The sequence below is a fragment of the Pelodiscus sinensis genome, chromosome 4, assembly GCF_049634645.1.
Source record: "Pelodiscus sinensis isolate JC-2024 chromosome 4, ASM4963464v1, whole genome shotgun sequence".
Classification (NCBI taxonomy): Eukaryota; Metazoa; Chordata; order Testudines; family Trionychidae; genus Pelodiscus; species Pelodiscus sinensis.
The window spans coordinates 111185066-111204641 of NC_134714.1; the positions used below are offsets into that span (position 1 = coordinate 111185066).

The following is a 19576-nucleotide window of genomic DNA, read 5'->3' on the forward strand; positions in this document are numbered from 1 at the left end:
CATCTTTGCCATTGTTTTGTTCCCTGTGTTTTTTCTCCTTTACAGATTCCTTTGATTTAAGTCCTGGAATTCAGGCAAGTTAACATCCAACAGATAACATGAGAGGCACATACGATTTATAACTTCTACATATATTTCCCTTAGTTTTGTTATATGTAGTTGAGGAGACTAAGTAAATATAATATTATTTGGGTTGCAAAGTCAAGCATTTGAAAAGTAGGATTTACAGTTGCTTATGAAGCCTTAATTCTGTCTCCTGGTACATTCATTATGTACATTGAATGAGGCAGGGTTCACATGGAAAAAATAGTATGTAATCATATAAAGACAGTATTATAATGAAGGCAAAGTGTTTTGGGGCAGAAATAAAGATTCTATCAGGCAAATTTTAGCCTCAGACAGGCACTTGCCACTTCCACTGACTTCAGTTTCACAGAAATACAGAAATTAGAAAAGAGTTGACTTATTAGGTCATCTACCAGTGCGGGATTTGTCCTTCCAGTACATTCAGGTGTGCTTTGTCCAGTCCACTTACAAATTATTCAGCAGTGGTCTTCTATCATGTGATTAGGAAAACACACATGGAAACTGATTTCTATCAGGTTTCCAATTTCACTCTAAGAAATACAAGATTCTAATTATATACAGGGCCTGATTTCCAAACCATGTATGCAGCTTTCTAGCCCAATTGAGCTATTTTTAGCTGTCAGTTGCTGCCATTTATTTTTTAGTAGTTGTGGGTTGCAGTATTTTGGGCTATTTCGCTGCCCTGCTGCCATTGGCCATGTTGCTCTGGAGTTCTCAGGAGGAAGGGAGCCTTCTGATCTGACCCACCCCCTGCCAAGAAGTCCCCCATACTGCTTGTCATGCCCCCTTCCCTTAGGAGACTATGCAGAATTCTCTACTGAGGGAGGCAGAATTCTTCTTCCCTGCAGAAAACATGCTACAGTTCCACCTTTTGCTAACAAGAGGCTACTGTGGTGTTAGAACAGCCTGAGCTGGCTGAGGCTGACTTCTCTGGCAGGTGGTGGCAGCAAAGATGCTAGAAGATAGGCGGTGGGCAGGCCTGCTGATGGGAGTAATGGGTTGGGTGGAGGGGACAGTTACCCCGGGGCCTGGCAATTCGCTGCTGCTACTATGGCAGCGGTGACAGCCAGAGTCATGGGCCCTTTAAACAACACTGGAACCCCACGCAGCACGCTGCAGAGCCCCAGGAAGCATGCTCTGGATGATGCTAGGGAAGGGGGGGGCCATCCGGACAGCACTGAGGGCCAGCTGCCTGGGCCCTTGCACTTCTGGGAGTGTGGAGCTGGGGCCCACCTCACTTGCCCAGGGGCTTGTCGAGTCTGTCGGCTCGCCTGGTATTAGGTGTATTTTTTCTTCAAGTGAAAAGTCACTGCAGCCTCCTTGGAGCCAGGTTAGGCGACAGAGCAGGTCACACAGGTCTGCTGGGGACTTCAGGCAGGTTCACGTGAGGATGCTGGTGAGAAGGGACCAGTGCTCCAGACAGGTTCACAGGCTGGGGGTGGGGTCCAGGCAGGGCCATATAGAGAAGCTGGGGGGGCACTGAAGATCCTGGCCTTGCTTATATATGTATTTTGTTCCTCACATCACATGGATTTCCTTAATTTGATTACAAGCTAATGAAACAGAAGATCTACTAAGGTTTTTTTCTCTACACAAATACAATATATGTTGATAATATTGATGCTTCTATATCATTGCTTAGAGTCACACTAAAAAAACTTAAATTGGCAGAAGTTTATTGGTGTTCTTGACTGCACATCAGGACAGAGGAAATAGAAGCAAGAAGTAGTACAACAGGGCCATGTCTTCACTGCAAAAAAGAAGGGTGGTTTTTTTTTACTAAAAGTACAATATTACAACAGAGGCAAAAGATTTGTAGCTCATGGACAGTCCCACTCAGTCCAACTTAATGTAAAATCCCAGTGGAAGCTAAGCTCTGTAGTTTTTACCTCCAGGTAGTTAGCTGATGTAAATCTCAAGTAGGAGGCATAAGGCTGACCTTCTCAAGCTACCTGGAGGTAAAAACTACTTGTGCCTTGTCTTTATTAGGATTTTACATTGAGAGAGCTGTCCAGAGTTAGCTATCGTGTTTTTAATAATAAAGGCAAAGTCTAACATGAAGGCATCAACTTACTAGGTTCAAGCATATAACCACTTGTCAGGACTTTGTTTCCTTCAGGCTTTAAGCGAGGGCAACAATTCCTCTTTCCTTTGCACAGTAAATAAAAAGATGTTCTGCTAGCCCAGAAATAAAGGTAAGTGAAGGCACCACTCTTTATACTGATGTGCTTCCTGTCTTGTTTACGATAAAAACTATTTTGTTTTTAGAGGGGAAGCTAAGAAAAGCTTTTATAACATGCTCAGAAGTATAAAAGCCATTTCAAGAGGAGGGCATTTCTACCTTTTATTTCCTTAGTCCTTGAAAGGGCTTTTTAAATGTTAACAGCTATGACTGCCTTCCTCAACTGATGCTCTGTTCTCAGCTCTTTCCCTTTATAGGTCTCTTTTTGACTGCTGTTATTGTCTGTACCTCTCCAAGGAAAAGACGTGAATTTTTGGTTGACACCATGATACTAAAATATATAGCGTGACACTCTTAACAGATATCCTGTACAAGTTAGATTTCAATTAAAAATCATCTTCCTCACATTTCTACTCACACATTGCATATTTTCTACTGTCCTTTGTGGTAATATCTATCGGTTGTCTGATGTGATCACTACTGACTTGAGCTGGTCAGAAAGAAAAAAAATTCTGACAAATATCTGACAGTTCGACACTTTTGTTTTTTCAAAAACCAGAACATTTTCAAAAGAAACAGATTTCTTGATAAAAATTTCTTTAAAAAAGCTGTTTTAATCTGAAAATACGTTTCAAATTAAAAATGTTGACCAATTATACTGCTAAGCTTTCTCATATAAGGGTTCCACTAACATTCCCTTGTCCTGGAGGGTTAGCTATTTTGAGGATCAAAATTGTATTAGTTACAATTAAAAGTCCTGAACTGCTTACATTGCTCCTAAATGCTTTGAATTTTATGGGATAATCTGTTAGCATATTAACAACTGAGACAGTCCAGTTACACTTCAGTTAGTGCTTAACACTTCTATAGTGCTTTCAGCTGCACAGTGCTATGCAATAAATCCTCAGCAGAAAGGTGAAGTAACTCATCCAAGGTATGAGTATCCCGGAAAAGCTCTGCCGGGTCCAAGAAACGCATCTGCTTTTCCGGAAAAAATATTCAGAAAAGCAGACGTGCGTTTTTCGGCATCCCTCTAAACTTCATTCTATGAGGAAGAAGGGCTGTTCTGAAAGAGGGTTTTTTTCCCGACATTTGGCCCTATGTAGACGGGCCAAATGTTGAAATAGCCTCTTTTGTAAGAAAAGCAGAAAAAGATATGCAAATTGTGCTTTGCAATTTACGTATCTTTTTCTGACTTTTCTTTGTAGTGTAGACACAGCCCTAGTCAGTGAGGCTGTTAGGACTATATTCCCAATCCCATTCCACTACATCAATCCCATTTCTCTACAGATCAACCACTAAAAAGCTGTAGATACTACACAAGATTCTTTGAAGAAAAGATTTCATTGAAGAAAAGATTTCATTTTAGGTTTCACATACTTACATTTTTCTGAAACATTCACCTTTAGAATGTTCTATGCTTTTCTCTGCCCAAAGTTTGGGATCAATCTATCTAGACATTTTTCAATTCGGCTAAAATAAAGTATCCATGCTTCTTTCAAGGCAGAGGCCAGAGCTATAACGAATATTGTTGAGGTCTGAAACCTGAAACTTGTCAGAGACAGACAATCCTCACGGAGGTCATTATTATGTGTATTTTATTTCCAGTAATTCTCACAATGAGCTTCACCCTTTCTAAGAAAAGGCATGCTCTTTGCACTGAGGGGAGATACACTCTATGAAGATTAGGGATGTTAAAATGCATTTATTCTGGTAAACATGTAACTGCTAAAAATTTAAGCGTGTTGCCGACACAGGGTGTCCGAGGGAGCAACAGCTGGGTTCGTTGCCCAGTGTGCACGCTCCAATAAACACACCGGTGTGGAGAAGCAAAAAAAGTTTATTTGAACGCTCAAATAGGTGCCAGGAGACTAGACATCTCAGATCAAGCACACCAACGTAAGCAGTTTTCCCTCCTTATATACCCAGGTTGTTTACTTGCAGGAAAATAGTGAACTGTAGCAAGTTTCCCACACTGGGACATGCTGCCAGCCCCCCTCCTCCTCCTTCCCTCTACAGAGACATCTCTGAATTCTTCTTCTATACCACTGATAGTAACTAGGCAACCTCAAGGTCTTGCTGTTCCCAGCTGTTAGCGAGCTAGAGAAAATTATGCCTGGGGGGAGAAGGGGGTCGAAGGGGGGATGCTTTTACGGTGCTTGGGCTTAGAGCGGGGGCGCTTCATCGATTCTCGTGATCTTCCACTCCCCCGAGTTACCTAGGATCATGCCCAGTGACCCCAACAAGCGGTTACAACTTTACACATGTGTGCACTGGGAATCAGCTTTTAAGCTGGCTCCTGGCATGTAATGTCTGCCAGGGAGTCGCCTGCCCCCCACTTCAGAAGGAGAAGGGGAGGGCCTGTATGTAACCGTGAACATTAACCAGTGAGCCCAGGCTTATCTTATAAGGTACGTTGGGAAAGACTTTTTGGAAAGCCCATATAAATGTCATTCAGACCTTTTAAATCTCTATTTTGTTTATCCACTCAAAGAATACTAACAGATTCGAGAAGCATAATTTTCCTTTACATAGACATGGTCTTTTGTCCCTGTCATATGTACCTAGCATAATTCTGTTTGTAATTTACCAGCTTTCCTGGTGCTGATGTAACATTCACTGGTAAAAGTCTATATCAGGATTACTTATAATACCCTTACAAAGAGAGGTACAATATTTGCCATCCTTCACTCCTGATTTTAATGAAAAAGTCCATATTTTTGTTAAAGGATCAACCAACCAATTCTTATGTTCAGGGCCGGCTTTAGGATGATTCAGCTGATTCCATGGAATGGGGCCCCGCACCTAAGTGGGCCCCGCTCCTGGGTGCACAACGCATGCGCAGTGCCTCCCCCGCCTCCCCCGGGCATGCAGCGCATGCACAGGCCCCCGGGGCACGACACATGCACAATGCCTCCCCCCAGGCACGCGGTGCATGCGTAGTGCTGCCCCAGGCGTGTGGCACATGCGCGGCCCCGCCCCCAGAATCAGGCCCTGCGCTTGTTAAAGCCGGCCCTGCTTATGTTACTCGAGAAGTCTTGAATGAATACAGTTTAGTCCTGCTGAGTTGTGTCTCTTTAAATTAGAAAGACCCATCCTGTAAGTACACATACTTTAGACTGGGTTTATTGCAGGTCATTTGTGAGAGTTCACTATTAAAATACTACCAGGACATTATTGTTCTTATGTAACAAACACTACAATAAGACACATGGATCTTAATATTTTACTATTTTATTTTAAAAAGCACTGCCTATTACAGCAACCCACAATTTGAAAGAAAGCTCATCTGCAGTTTGGATTAATTTTAAGATATAACAGTATTTCCATTTCTTTGTTTTTCTTTAAAAACTTTTGCAATTCCAACCTTAATGATACTATTGTGGAGATAAATGCTCACAGTTATGTGTCTGTTGGAATCATGAGAAACAACATGATCTTTTTGGTAAGAAGTCCTTTTATAAGGAAACAAGTCCTTAGGTTAACCAACACATAAACTGACAGTTATAAATGTAGTGATAATCAAATTCTACTACATTTTCAAGGCACTGGAACTCCAATTAACATTTACAGCCACTCCCTGAGTTGCAAACAGTCGAGTTACGACCGTTCGCACTTACGACCAAAGCTCCCATGGAGCGGTCGTAAAAGCAGTCCCCAAGTTACGAACGCAACCCGTGCTTACAAACAGTGTGGTCACATATGACTCAATAGGGTACGAGTTATGAACAGCTCGAGTTACGGCCAAGTGTTTGGTCCGTAACTCGTTCGTAACTCAGAGAGAGGCTGTACTGGAGTCAAGGTGTAGGTATAACTCTGCACAACTTTTAGAATATTAAAGCCAATGTGATTTCATTATTACTGTACCACTATTCTACTGTGGGATTATAAAAAGGTAGATTAAAATATGACTAGAGTTAGGGACCCCTACAAAAGGGAACATTTTACACACCCAGACAAAATAAAAAGACTCTGTTAAGACTGGAAATTAATTCAAAAGAACATCATCCTAACATTGCATTATAAAACAAGAAGCAAACATTTGAAAGTCATGAAATTCTGAATTAGGTTTCTACAAATGAATTTAACTCTGACCTTATGTCTCTATCTAAGGCTATGTATACACTGTAGAGTATCACGGAAAAGCTCTGCTGCATTCAAGGAATGCGTCTGCTTTTCCCCAAAACATTTCAGAAACACAGATGCATTTTTTTGGCATCCCTATAAACCTCTTCTATGAGGAAGAAGAGATGTTCTGAAAGAGGGTTTTTTTTCTGACATGTAGCCCCGTGTAGATGGGCCAAATGTCAGAAAAGCCTCTTTCAGAAGAAAAGTAGAAAAGGATACGCAAATTGCAGTTTGCAATTTGAGTATCTTTTTCCGACTTTTCCCTGCAGAGTAGACATAGCCTATGTCTACCTACCTAACCTGGATGCTGTTCTATCCAATTTTCTACAAAACACTAGCTCTTCTGAACCTTCTGCTTTCTGTACATTCCAGAAAGGAGTTGGGAGTGGGGAGAGGGAGGATGTAAAATCTGAAGCACAGGTTTAGGCAATTTTAAAAATTTTACATAGGTGACTGAGAAGCTTAAATCCCATTTCCAAAAGTGATTGTCCATAGGACGTAGGCGTCTAAAAACGTCTAAGGTCACTTCAGAAAATGGGGTTTAGGCTTCTCAGTCACTTAGGCATTTTTGAAAATTTGATTCTTTGTCTCCACCAAGAGATTTTCCTTGTTTAATTTTAATCTCTTTTTACACAAATGTAGTTAAACCAAAGCAAACTCTGTGCGAGCTTTCACTTTAAAAGTGGCTTATTTTGGTTTAGTAAAAACAGATTACGTAAGTAATCAAATGAAACTAAGCTAAACATGTTTTAAATTGATAAATAAAAGTGTAAACACATTCATTTGCATCAGTTTAATTTAATCTTCCTTTTAGTGTAATGGGTAAAATTTTCTAGTAGTATGAAAAAAAATCACAGAGAAGGAGGATTACTGCTAGCATTAATGTAAGAGGTGAGGAACTTATCTAGCTCTACTGAGTCTGAGACAAAATTTCAGTTTCATTAAAATGTATCAGGGCAGTGCCTCTGTCATGAGGCTATCCATATGTGTTATGGAAATACTGTATGCTTCTGAATATGCATATTTGAAATACTTTTTATGCAAAATACTTCTTGTAAGGTATCATTTGAAAAGTTATAATGTGCTGAATGTGTCCATTCTATTTGTTTGCATGTTGTATTCCTGTATTTGAAGTTAGAAATATGAAGTACAGACCTGTATATACTAATATAGACGTGCTAAGTGAGGGCCATTAAGGGTATTTCAGAAACTTGATGGCTCATTGATAAGGTCAATGATCTGTAAATGGGCTTGTTTTTCCTACAGACCTGTCTATAGGACAGGCTTAGAGTCCCCACAATAGCATATGTGTCAGTCACCTTATGCTGAGACCCATCTTGGATTCTGTATTTTTCTACTAGAAAATGAGGAAAAAATTAAACTGCACACAAGGACTTCTGCCTTTGGCAAAATCTACATAAAAATCGGAAGTCAAACAATAGAGGCAGCTGCCAGATGTCTTATCACCCGAGATGACTGCTGGAAAGATATAAGAGGGTATGTCTACACTGCATTCCTCTTTCGAGAAAGGAATGCAAATGCAGACAAACAAAATTGCAAATGAAGCATGGATTTGAATTTCCCATACTTCATTTGCATTATCACATCCGGCAGCTATTTCAAAATACCCTATTTAGAAATAAAAAATGCTGTGTAGACATGGTTATTTCGAGAAAAAACCCTTCTTTTGAAATAACACTTACTCCTTATAAAGGGCATATCTAGATACAGGGAACAGTCGAAGGAGTGTGTCTAGACTACAGAGTTTTTTCGAAAAAAGTAGCCTTTTTTCAAAAAACCTTCACCTGCATCTAGACTGCAGCCGTGTTCTTTCAAAAGTAAATCAAAAGAATGCAGCAGTTTTTTCGATCATGGTAAACCTCATTTTATGAGGAATAACACCCTTTTTTTGAAAGATCTCTTTCAAAAAAAGGCACTATTGAATGCAAACTGTGCTTTTTCGAAAGAGAGTGTCTAGACGTTTGTAGTCTAGACGTACCCTAGATGAGCCCAAAATGAGGTTTAAGAGTTATTTCAAAAAAAGGTTTTTTTCTCGAAATAACCACATCTACACAGTGTTCTTTATTTCAAAATAGGGTATTTCGAAATAGTGGCCAGACGCGATTATGCAAATGAAGCGAGGAAAATTCAAATCCGTGCTTCATTTGTAATTTTGTTTGCCTGCATTTGCATTCCTCTCTTGAAAGAGTGTTAGAAATGTATCCGTGTTAGTCTGGTGTAGCTGAAACAAAATACAGGACTATGTAGCACTTTAAAGACTAACAAGATAGTTTATTAGATGATGAGCTTTCGTGGGTCTGGCCCACGAAAGCTCATCATCTAATAAACTATCTTGTTAGTTTTTAAAGTGCTACATAGTCCTGTCTCTTGAAAGAGGAATGCAGTGTGTAGAGGGGAAGTATCATGCCCAGACTGGGACGCTTTCCAATCTGTGAAAGAAGTTTATCAGAATAACAGAGGATGAGATATTAACCAGTTTCTTAGGCTACGTCTAGTCTGCAAACCTCTTTCGAAAGAGGCTTTTTCGAAAGATACTTTTGAAAAAGCTTCTTTAGAAAAAGAGCATCTAGACTACAATCAGCACTTTCGAAAAAAGGCATTCTTCCTCGTAAAATAAGGTTTACTGCAGTCGGAAAAACTGCTGCGTTCTTTCGATTTAATTTCTAAAGAACACAGCAGCAGTCTAGACACAGGGGAAGTTTTTTCGGAAAAAAGGCCACTTTTTTCTAAAAAAAAACCCCCTGTTGTCTAAACAACAGCGTCTGCATACTGCTGAGGGCTATAACCCCATCTCTGTGGCAGGGCTGGAGGATGCCCGAGGGCCTGACTAAGCAGGCTAGAGGGTTGAGGGGCAGGCAGAGCTCAGGGGTATTTCTGCACATCAAGTGACAGCCACCAGCAAGCTCGAAGACTGAACCGCAGCCTCTAGATTAGAAAACAGGCGCATCTGCTGCCCCCTCCTCTGCAAGGAAATCCCGCCAGTCTCCCACCCCAGCTCTGTGTGTCTGTACTCAGGCTGTGACAAAGCTGTTTGCTTCCAAGGGAAAAGCCACCCCAGGGAGACAGCGACTGTCTGTGCCGGGCTGGGCAAGTGCGACGCTGCCATGTGCAGCTGCCCCGAGCAGGGCGCTGTGCTCCCCCATCACACCCAGACTCAGAGTTAGGGTCCGATCACGGGTCTGCTGCAAGGAGCGGGCGGGCAGCGCGTACCCGCCTACCCACGAGTGCGTATTTACCCGTCTGAACCGCGGGGCGAGAAGTTCGGCAAAGAAGAAACTACGAGGTGCTTTTACTGCCTAGTCGGGGACTCGAACTCGAACTCAGAACCTCACGGCCCCAGCCTAGCGCGGCCCTACCGCCACCGCCGGCGAAACCCCGGAGGCTTTGCGCCAATCAGGGGCAGATTTCGCTCCGGCTCCCCCGCCCCCTCCGCAGGGGATTCTGGGACGTGAAGTCTTTGCCTTCCTCCCCCGTGCGTGGCCCGCGAGGAACTACAATTCCCAGCATGCCCGGCGCCAGCCGGGAACTTGCCTGCGTTGCCGCCAGGCCTGGAAGGGAGACGTGAGGGCCGCGGCCTGAGGGAAGATGAGCTCGGCCAGGGAGACGCAGCCGCGCCGCGGCATGAAGCGAGCGGCCTCCCCTGATGTAAGCGGCGCGTGGGGGACACGAGCCCCTCCCCCACCCCCCACGGGCGGCTCTCTGTGGGCCGGTGGAAGTGCCCGGGCTCCGGCCCCTGCTCGCGGCTCTGACGCCGCCTGGGGGCGGGGAGGGGCCCGAGGCTTCGCCCGGGGCCGCGCGCAGGAAGCGGGGCAGAGGCTGGGGCAGGGGGCGCGCCGCCTCAGGGGCCGGTGCTGGCAGATCCCGCTAGGCCTGGCCGGGCTTGGTGCCGTCCCGCACCTGTTCTGCCCGGCGTGTGCCCAGGCCCGCGGTCTCTGCCCCTGGCCGAGATTTGAGGCTATTGGGGGCGGGGGCGGCCTGTTGGTGAAGGGTTCGGCTGCTTTTCACTCGCTGGAGCGGAGCTGCGGCGCGGCCCCCGGTGTAAGCGCGGCGCGGCTGTACCCTGGCAGGCGGCTGCGTTCGCCTTCTGCAAATGGCCGCAGAAGTCAGACCCCGTTCTTGCATTGATCATTTGTTACCTTTCATTCAGGGGCTTGTTGGTGATGTGGTACGATGTTTCCCTAAGATCTGTTGACCACCTTTGAGGCCGTATCTCCTTCTGTCAGGTTTTTTAAAAGTGCTTTCCAGTCCCTCTTCCCTAGACCTGTTTATTAAAACTAGAAACTGAAAAAACAACACATAGTCTGGTAGCACTTTACAGACTAACAAAACATGTAGATGGGATCATGAGCTTCTGTGGGCACAGCCCACTTCTCACTTCTTCAGATGACCCTTACGACCCAGGGTCATCTGAAGAAGTGGGCTGTGCCCACAGAAGCTCATGATACCATCTACATGTTTTGTTAGTCTGTACTGGTAAACTGAAGAAAAAAACAGTCTGGTAGCACTTTACAGACTAAGTTGGCTACTCCTTGAAGCTTCTGTATCTATAAAACACTTCTCAGTGTTGACATTTTAATAAAAGTGAATTAGGCTGTGGTCATGTGCAGGTCATGTATTGAAACTGCATGACAGTACATGTTGCTTCTTACTACCTCAGAACATTGTTAAAATTATGTATAACTTGGAATACTTTATTGAATATAAGCTGGTCTATTTGCATTTTTAAATTGTTATTTTTTATTGTTTTTGCCTTTTGTCTTCCAGCAGGGGTCTAGCAGCTGGGAAGCAGTAGACTTAGGTAATGAAGAAAGAAAGCAAAAGTTCTTGAGACTTATGGGAGCAGGAAAGGTGAGATTTTGTTAATTTAAATCTAAGCATTTTGTGTAGATAAAGGGTGGTTGATATTAGGGAAGAGTTCTTTAAAATAACAAAACATTTTACAGATCAGTTTTGAAACAAAGAACACTATGCAATCACTTTCAGCGTGAAGTGTTATTGATAAGGTACTGCCTGCTTGAATGTCGATGTTTTATTGAAAACATTATACTTACGTTCATCTGTGCATCCTTTTTATGTAACTTCATTTCTGGCAGGATTTCTGAGTTTAACAGCTGTACAGGTTGAACTTCTGTAGTCCGGCACCCTAGAGATGGGAGGTCAATATTGACTTGCAGCATTATCCAGACTTCCATTGCTTATTGGGCTTTTAGAAGACGTTTAGGGGTAAATTAGAGCTAAAACCAGCACAGAACACTGAGACAGGACTGGTGGCTGTACACAAACTTTATGGGACTGTGGGAAACTTGGCCATACCAAGTGGTAGTGGACATTCTGCTAACTAAAATCATGCCAGATCACGAATGTTGCTAAACTACAGAGGTTCAACCTGTAGTTATAATAATACCATTTCAAGGGCACCAACGACTTACTATATAAGGTCTGTAAAAAGTAGTAGTATCAGAATACTGCCTTGTTACTCAACAATTAGACTAGATAGCACTGCATGGTAATAAGAGAGCTTCAGCTTTACCTCTGAAAACTGACTTATTGAGGCTTTTCCAGATTCTTTTATTTTTAGATCAGACTGTAAAATAGTCATGAACACTTTCTAGCCCACTTGTATGAGAATAACCAACAGCTTAATGTTTTACTCAGCATCTCTCCCCTCTCCCTCCCCCCTCCAAAAAAAGTTGGCTCCAGATAAGTGAAAGTTGCTTCAGATAAATGAGATGCAAAGGCTAAATATAACAGCAACCAGACTCAGTAGCAGACACAATCAGATGGCTTGCAATTTAAGTACTTATAGGACAAAGCATACTTAAAGGAAAATATCTACATCCACTTATGTGAGTGGACACTGCATTCTGTATGTCTTCTTTTTCATGTGATTAATGTAGAAGGTGCTCAGTAATATATAATAGCATGAAACCAATATTGGAGCCCGAATGTTTTCATGTGCCTAAAATACAACTTAGTCATGCAATTTTAAATTCGCCTGCTGTTATATTAGAGAAAATTAATTGGTTTATTTCTCTAGCTTAGAGAGAATCATTATATTCTGTTAGGGGCAGAGCAATTTAGTACTATTGGGGATAGTAGCATGAGCCTAGATTAACTTAGGGACTTTAACTGCAAATTGTGTTCCTACAGAGGCTCCTAATGAAACAGAAATTGTGTTGGCTCTCTCATTCCGGGCTGTGGGTTGAGGCCCACTGGCCATATCTTTCCTTATCCTATGTGGATGTTTTGTTGGAAAATACAGCCCTATGGAGGTAGCAATTCAAGTCCACCAAGTGGTCCTCTCTTCACTAAGGACAGAATGAGAATGAGAAGGAAAAGGGGAGGGGGAAATAAGTAGAAAATAAAGATGTGTAGGGGAGAATTGAGTTGCAAAATCATTTCTAGGGGAATCAAAAGTGGAGTTATTTCTGTAATTGGCAAAACCTGGGTTGTAACTTGATACTTTATTGTGCATTATAGTTCTGGTCTCAGGTGGTCTGTTTTCCCTCATCCTGTTGCAATTTCAGAAAGGGTTGTCATCATCCCTTTTGCAGTGATGCTGAAAAGGAACAGATTTGCTGGTGGGGAGAGTAGAGTACCTGTGGTTTCCTTCACTGTGATTAGTGGAAGATAAAAATGAAGCTAGCATTGTCAATAGATAGTTATTGGCAGGTGAAAAAGCTCATGAATGTGCCACCCTTCGCGCCCCCTCCCCCCCCAAAAAAAAGATTGTTGTTAGTGAGCAGTAGGGCTCTTCTATCAAAGAATTCTAGTATGTAGGTAGAGCTGTCAGAGTTCACAATAAATTGCATTTTCTTTTAGAAAGAACACACTGGCCGCCTTGTTATCGGAGACCACAGATCAACTTCTCATTTCAGAACAGGTCAGTTTAATAGCTGATACAAATTAGTAACCTGTAAATTAACATTCATCCAGGGAGGCAGAGCTAAGTCCTTATACCTTCACTACGGTTACAGTGGGGGGTTTCAGTTTTGTAACTAAAGCCAAAGAAAACAGGGACTTGGCATAATCTCATCCTCTTTTAAAAGTCAGTATAGTGGCTAAAAAGGCCTTTTGCTTCACAGGTCTACTTACTGCTGCCCAGATTGAGCAAAACACTTCATCATATTCTTAACTTTAAGCACCTGCTGAAATGCTTTCCAAAATGGGGGGCTCACGTATCTGTCTCTTTTTTATATAGAATCAAAACAATTTTACTGGTCAGCACAGTGAGTATAGCTGCAGCCTAGTAGACTACACTGTTATATGTTTCATGCATCATCACCAGTTATGCTACCAACTTTGATGGAGGATGTTGTGCATAAATTAGAACTGGGCTTGACTTCTCAGAGTCCTTGTTGATTTTATAGGTCTGATAGTCCTAGCAAGATGTTTTCTTGTAAACTGAGCAAACTTTGAGATGAATAGTATTGGACGTAATCAGTAAATGACTGTCTGTTTTTCCATAGTCAGATTAACTATCAAAGCCAAGATATCTTCAATTTTGTCCCATTTCAAACTTGATTTCTTATGATAAAGTGCAGAATAAGAACTTTGTTAAATTTTTTTTTTTTGCTGTATAGAATAGGAGCTGCCAGACTACTGCATTTTTTTTCTCCAGTTTGTCTTAATAGTAACAACTTCTTAGCTGATCTAGGCTATGTGATCTAGTGGATAAGGCACTGGATCGGGATGGGAGAAACAGTTCCATTGCTGCTTCTGTCATTGGCCTCTTGGGTAACCTTTGGGCAAGCACTGATGATACTTCTCTCCTTTGTAAAGCATTTTGGGATTTATATCTGAAAGAATTGAGTACTAATATTGATCACTAGCAGGAGGTTCTGGTTAGGTTTTGACAAGAGCCCTGTTCCTTGCTAAAAGACCAGAGCAACCAGCTACATTTATCCCTGTATAAATCTTCCTCTTTATCTCCTCTCCTCCTGTTTCCCACAGTTGGCAATCCTTTCTTCTTTTAAGAATAAAAATGTACATAGTACAGATATTAATTCTCACAGGAAGGATAAGTAATTATCTCTCATTTACAAATGAGGAGGTCACTGGCAGATGGGAGTAGAGTTAGGAGTCCCTGGCTTTTCTCTCACAGTGAACTAAGCATTTTCATAATGTAGACTATACCTAGGTAGACTAGAGGTAATAACTTATTGAAATAAATGGAGGGCATCTATTTACTAGACAAAGAGCTAATTTTCAAATTGCTTCCCATGACTGGTGAATAGAAAGCAAAGCATCTTCTGTGTTATGCTGTTGAGAATTCAAATGTGAGAGATGAAGAGGCCCAAGCACAGGTAGTTTGTTTTAAATGTAGCAGGAGTGAACTTCCTGACTTACTGCTATGTATGTGTGTACTGCTTCATTTTAATCATTAGTTGCACTGCCTTGATTTGCTAATGTAGAGACTGTTGGCTGCAGAAATGAATATCTTGAAGCTCCTGCTCCAATAAAACTTTTTCATCTTGCCATGGAAAATTGCAATATGGGCAGGATGGGGGTATATTAAAAATGAATGGTTTATTTTAAGGATGTTAAAGACTAGTCAACTATCCGATAAGCAAATCAGAGGCAGAAAAGGGGGGGAAAGAGAGGGTACTTCAAAGCGACAGTGCTGCACAGCTGATCCCTGGCTCAGCTGTGTGGCGCTGCCCCTTTGAATATCGCCTCGGCATTTCTATGAGGCGCTGCCCCTTTAAAACGCCAAGGTGGTGTTCAAAGGGGTAGTGCCTTGCTGCTGATCCTTGGCTTGGCTTTTCAAAGCAGCAGTGTTGCACAGAGCCCGGGGTCAGCTGGGGAATCCCCAGCTGACCCCGGGTTCTGGGGAAATGCCTCATGGGCTCCACGTGGCATTCAGAGCAGCAGCCCAGTATGGAGTCCCCTGCTGACTCTGGGCTCCATCAGAGCGCTTCTGCTTTGAAATGCTCAAGAGCCCCCGCTGAGGACTCTTGTACATTTCAGAGCTGGCCTGCATGCAGCCTGGAGTCAGCGGGACTTCCCGCTGGCCCTGGGCTGAATGTGGAGTTCTGCATGTGGACCCCCAGTGGGGGCTCTTGTACATTTCAAAGGAGGAATGCTGAAGTGCCTATCAACTAGTGGATGGAAATTCCATCGACTACTCGACTAGTAAATTAACCGATAGTTAACATGCTTAGCTTATTTTAGTATAGACACATGACTGATTTTACATGGTAGTGTTACAGTCTAGTAAACCCTGTTTATGGTACTGTCCATGTACAGTATTGATCTATCAGTCCATCTTTATTACATTAGTGTATTTTACTTTCCTGTTGAACAATTAATTGCTGCAGGCAAAGAGAATTTTATAAGGGTGATGATGTATTTGCTATGTAGTAACTAGTCAATCTAGTAAGTTCTGTGAAGACTTTTAAAAAAAAGTTTAAATACAGTGCTAAATCCTAAAGATCTGGTGATTTTGTGTAATCAAATACTTTTGTTAATTTGACTGAACCATAACCAAGTACACTGGACCTGCAGGGGAAGAAGACAAGAAAATGAATGAAGACCTAGAGTCTCAGTTCCAGCAAAGCATGGACAGCACAATGTCTGGAAGAAATCGACGACACTGTGGACTTGGTTTCAGTGAGGTAGTAGTTTACTTACTCTTATTGTCAGAGGGGTAGCAAAGTTAGTCTGTAACTGGAAAAACTTAAAAAACAACGAAAAGTCTCGTAGCACCTTAAAGACTAACAATACATGTAGATGGTATCATGAGCTATCGTGGGTGCAACCCACTTCTTCAGATGACTGGAGTAATAGAAGTCCAGATCCAAGAATAAATAAGGGGAAAAGTGGGGAGGTGAGGGGGAGTAAATTGTTCAAGTAGTTACAAGAGGCTGATATTGGCACCTCCATTGTTTGGTTGGAGTCATTAGGATGTGGAAGGCAGTGTGGGTGCCAGTGGATGTCTCTGCTCATTCCATTAACTTCATTTACCAGTTTAATTCTTATGCTAAGTTCCAATCCATCCCTGTGTATTTGGCTTGTGGAATTGGCCTGAAACAACACGGTGACTTGAGAGATCCATTAATGAGTGTCCAGAAAGACTAAAGTGTTCTCCAGCAGGTTTCTGTGTATTGCCTTTATGGATATCTAACTTATGTCCATTAATTCTTTCCTGTAGAGTCAGTCCAGTTTGGCCAGTGTATATGGGAGAGGGGTATTGCTGGCATTTGATGGTATAGATCACATTAGTAGATGTGCAGTTAAATGAGCCCCTGATGTAGTTGGGTCCAGTGATGAAATCGCTTGTGTAGATGTGTGGGCAGAGTTGGCACTGGGGCTGATTGGAGGGGTGGGTTCCTGGATGATTATTGGAGGTGTGTTGCGTGGTTAATGGAAATAATTTTTGATGTTAGGGGGTTGTCTACTGACTGTCTCTTTCCTTTTTTTCCCCCACCTCCCCTTTTCCCTTATTTATTCTTGATCTGGACTTCTAATACTCCAGTCATCTGAAGAAGTGGGTTTTGCCCACGAAAGCTCATGATAACATCTACATGTTTTGTTAGTCTTTAAGGTGCTACTAGACTTTTCATTGTTTAAGTTTTTTCTTATTGTCACAGACAGGCTTGTCCCACTGGGCAGAGAGAATGAATTACTTAAACATCCCATTTTTTTGCATGTCAAACTTACTCTCTCAGAATGCCCCTCTAAGTTTACTAAGTACAAACCTGCAAAAGCTTCTTGTGCTTGTACACAGAGGTACCAGTAAAAATTCGTGAACATCTGAAAACAAGTTATACACTGTACATAGCTAGATGTTAAGCTCCTCAGAGATGTCTACCCAACAATTTAGCACAGGAAGTGAAGAATATTTTATTTATTTGATTGCATGGGGAACTTAAATAGAACACTAACCAAAATAATTATGGGGACTCTCACTTGCTATGGACTCCTTAATGACTACAACTGGTTAAGGCTTTTCACAGCTTTCAGAAACAAGACACTACTCTTAAGTAGGTGCTGAAAATACGCTGGGGCATCTGTTCATCACTAATTCAGATGGATGAATGCCCTCCCAATTGCTAGTCCCATTCCTGAGATCACCTGGGAAGGGGTGGGGTCTTTATTACCAAAATTAAACTGCCTTAGCTCAAAAAGGTAGTCACAGCCTGAGATGCTATTATTGCATGCTACTGTTATAATTATGTTGTGTAATTCTTACTCTGAGGAGGGGTGGGAAATTACTACTACTACTACTAGACACACAGATGAAGTTTTCAGATGAGTCTCTATCTTCCTAGTCATGAGCCAGTCTCAAGGGATGGGAAGTTAGGCACAACTGTCTGGAAGAGAGAGAGAAAAGTGAAAGCAACAAAATAAAATTGGTAGTTTGCTGAGAACATAGGAATGGCCATATAGGGTAAGATCAAAGGTCCATCTAGCCCAGTATTCTGTCTTCTGACAATGGTTAATGCCAGGTGCTTCAGAAAGAATGAACAGAATAGTAATCAACTGATCTGTCCCCTCATTCATTCCTAGATGGAACTATCATACTTTTTTAAAAAATGAAACCTAAAAACAAGGTATTTGAGCATGAGGTTGAACTATCAGTGAATGTGTACTCTAGATGGGAGCTAATATTGATGGTTATAGGAAGCATTCTGAGGTTGCTAGATTTGAGTTAAGGAACTTCTGCCACACTAGCAAAGTCTTATTATTCCAAACACAGATACATGTTTTCCCTAAAGCATTTGTGTGTAAATAGAAGCTATACCCTTATTGGCCTGTCCTTTTCAGATTGTGCATTGAAAATTTATTTTATGGTACTAAGTTCTGTATTTGCCAGTGTCAGATTTACAAGACATTGCAATCTTGCTTGTGAGTCTCACGTTAAAATTAAAGTTTTTTTAAATAACATGAAAGTTGGGTACAGTATAACAGCAGTTCTCTTGCATCAAGAATGACTGAACTCCCACCAAAGCTGAAGAAGTAATGAAGTAGTGAAAACCTTGCATTCACAACCACATTTGATATTGTTTCCAAGTTCTCTTTGTTGATTTCTTCTTGAATAGTGATGTTGGGCTAATGGTCAACCGCAAAGTAGCTTCACTGTTGTGTGCGCACAAATTCCTGCTAAAAATCATTCCTGGCATTAAGCATTATTGTTTAAATCTTACTAGCTTTGCTGCTGAAACGTTAGCAAACAAAACGGAGAGGGTCCAGTTACTACATTACTAAAGTCAGAGATCCTAGAACTTAAAAACCTTTCACCACTGTAATTCGTATGTCATTAAGGAGGTTGACAATCAGCTATTCCTGTATCTGAGAAACTAATCTTTTCTGTATTAAAGACTAAGATGGGTTGTATCTGGTATCTCGTATTTAATACCATGTACCATCTTGAACCACTAACACAAAAGGAGCAATGTAACAGAATCATGGAACTTGAATATAAAATGAGATTGCTTTTATTTTAGCTGGAGGAAGCTGAAGGACAAGATGATGTGAACAGAGATTCTCCTGAACCTGAAAGTCCAGAGGACTCTGAAAGTGACTCTGAGTCAGAGCAAGAGGAATCTGCTGAAGAAGTGCAATCTGCTGAAAAAGACAGTGAAGCTGATGATCCAGAAAGCAAGAAAGATGTGAAAAGCAATTATAAAATGATGTTTGTTAAATCCAGTGGCTCATAACTTCAGGTCTAATAAGTCTTTGTATTTAAAGTACAGTAAGCCTTTTCGTTAGTGCAAAGTGGAGGACTGCTTACAGCACATATCTTTGTATTATGATTTTAAAAAAGCCCTTCTTTTAGACTGAAAAAAATAGTGCTTGCTTTCAGATGCCGTGGATGACATTTTTATGGGCATGTGTATTTTTTTTTTTTGTGGGGTAAAGTATAAACAGGTGCATTGGATGACAATAAATTGAATTCCCAACCTCCTTTTACAATATTCTTTGAACCTACTCTCATTCCATTATAGTTGTCAAACCTCTGACACTTTCTTTGCTGTCCTTTGGTCTTGGAAATTTTTAAATAAGGCTTCATTAGTTGCCTGATGCTATATTATGATACAATAGCAATGTCAGTATTCTGTGGTGTAATACTGCTAAAAAGAATTAAGATTTTAAGTTGATCAGCAGCACAGTGACATAAGCGCCAGAGAACAGGTTTATTGGCTTAGGTTCTGA

At 41.7% G+C, this 19576-nt stretch overlaps 1 protein-coding gene across 2 annotated transcripts; it reads left to right on the forward strand.

Annotated features, from left to right (window-relative positions):
* The first annotated feature begins 9904 nt into the window (after nucleotides 1-9904).
* On the forward strand, nucleotides 9905-19338 carry C4H11orf58 (chromosome 4 C11orf58 homolog). Of its 2 annotated transcripts, none has more exons than XM_006134586.4 (5): nucleotides 9905-10063; nucleotides 11183-11266; nucleotides 13241-13301; nucleotides 15926-16035; nucleotides 18868-19338. In XM_006134586.4, the coding sequence occupies exons 1-5, from the start codon at nucleotides 10004-10006 to the stop codon at nucleotides 19078-19080; spliced, it is 528 nt and encodes a 175-aa protein (XP_006134648.1). In that variant the 5' UTR covers nucleotides 9905-10003; the 3' UTR covers nucleotides 19081-19338. The 2 variants fall into 2 exon arrangements, with proteins under 2 accessions (XP_006134648.1, XP_006134649.1); XM_006134587.4 differs by having other exon boundaries at nucleotides 11186-11266.
* Nucleotides 19339-19576: the final 238 nt, after the last annotated feature.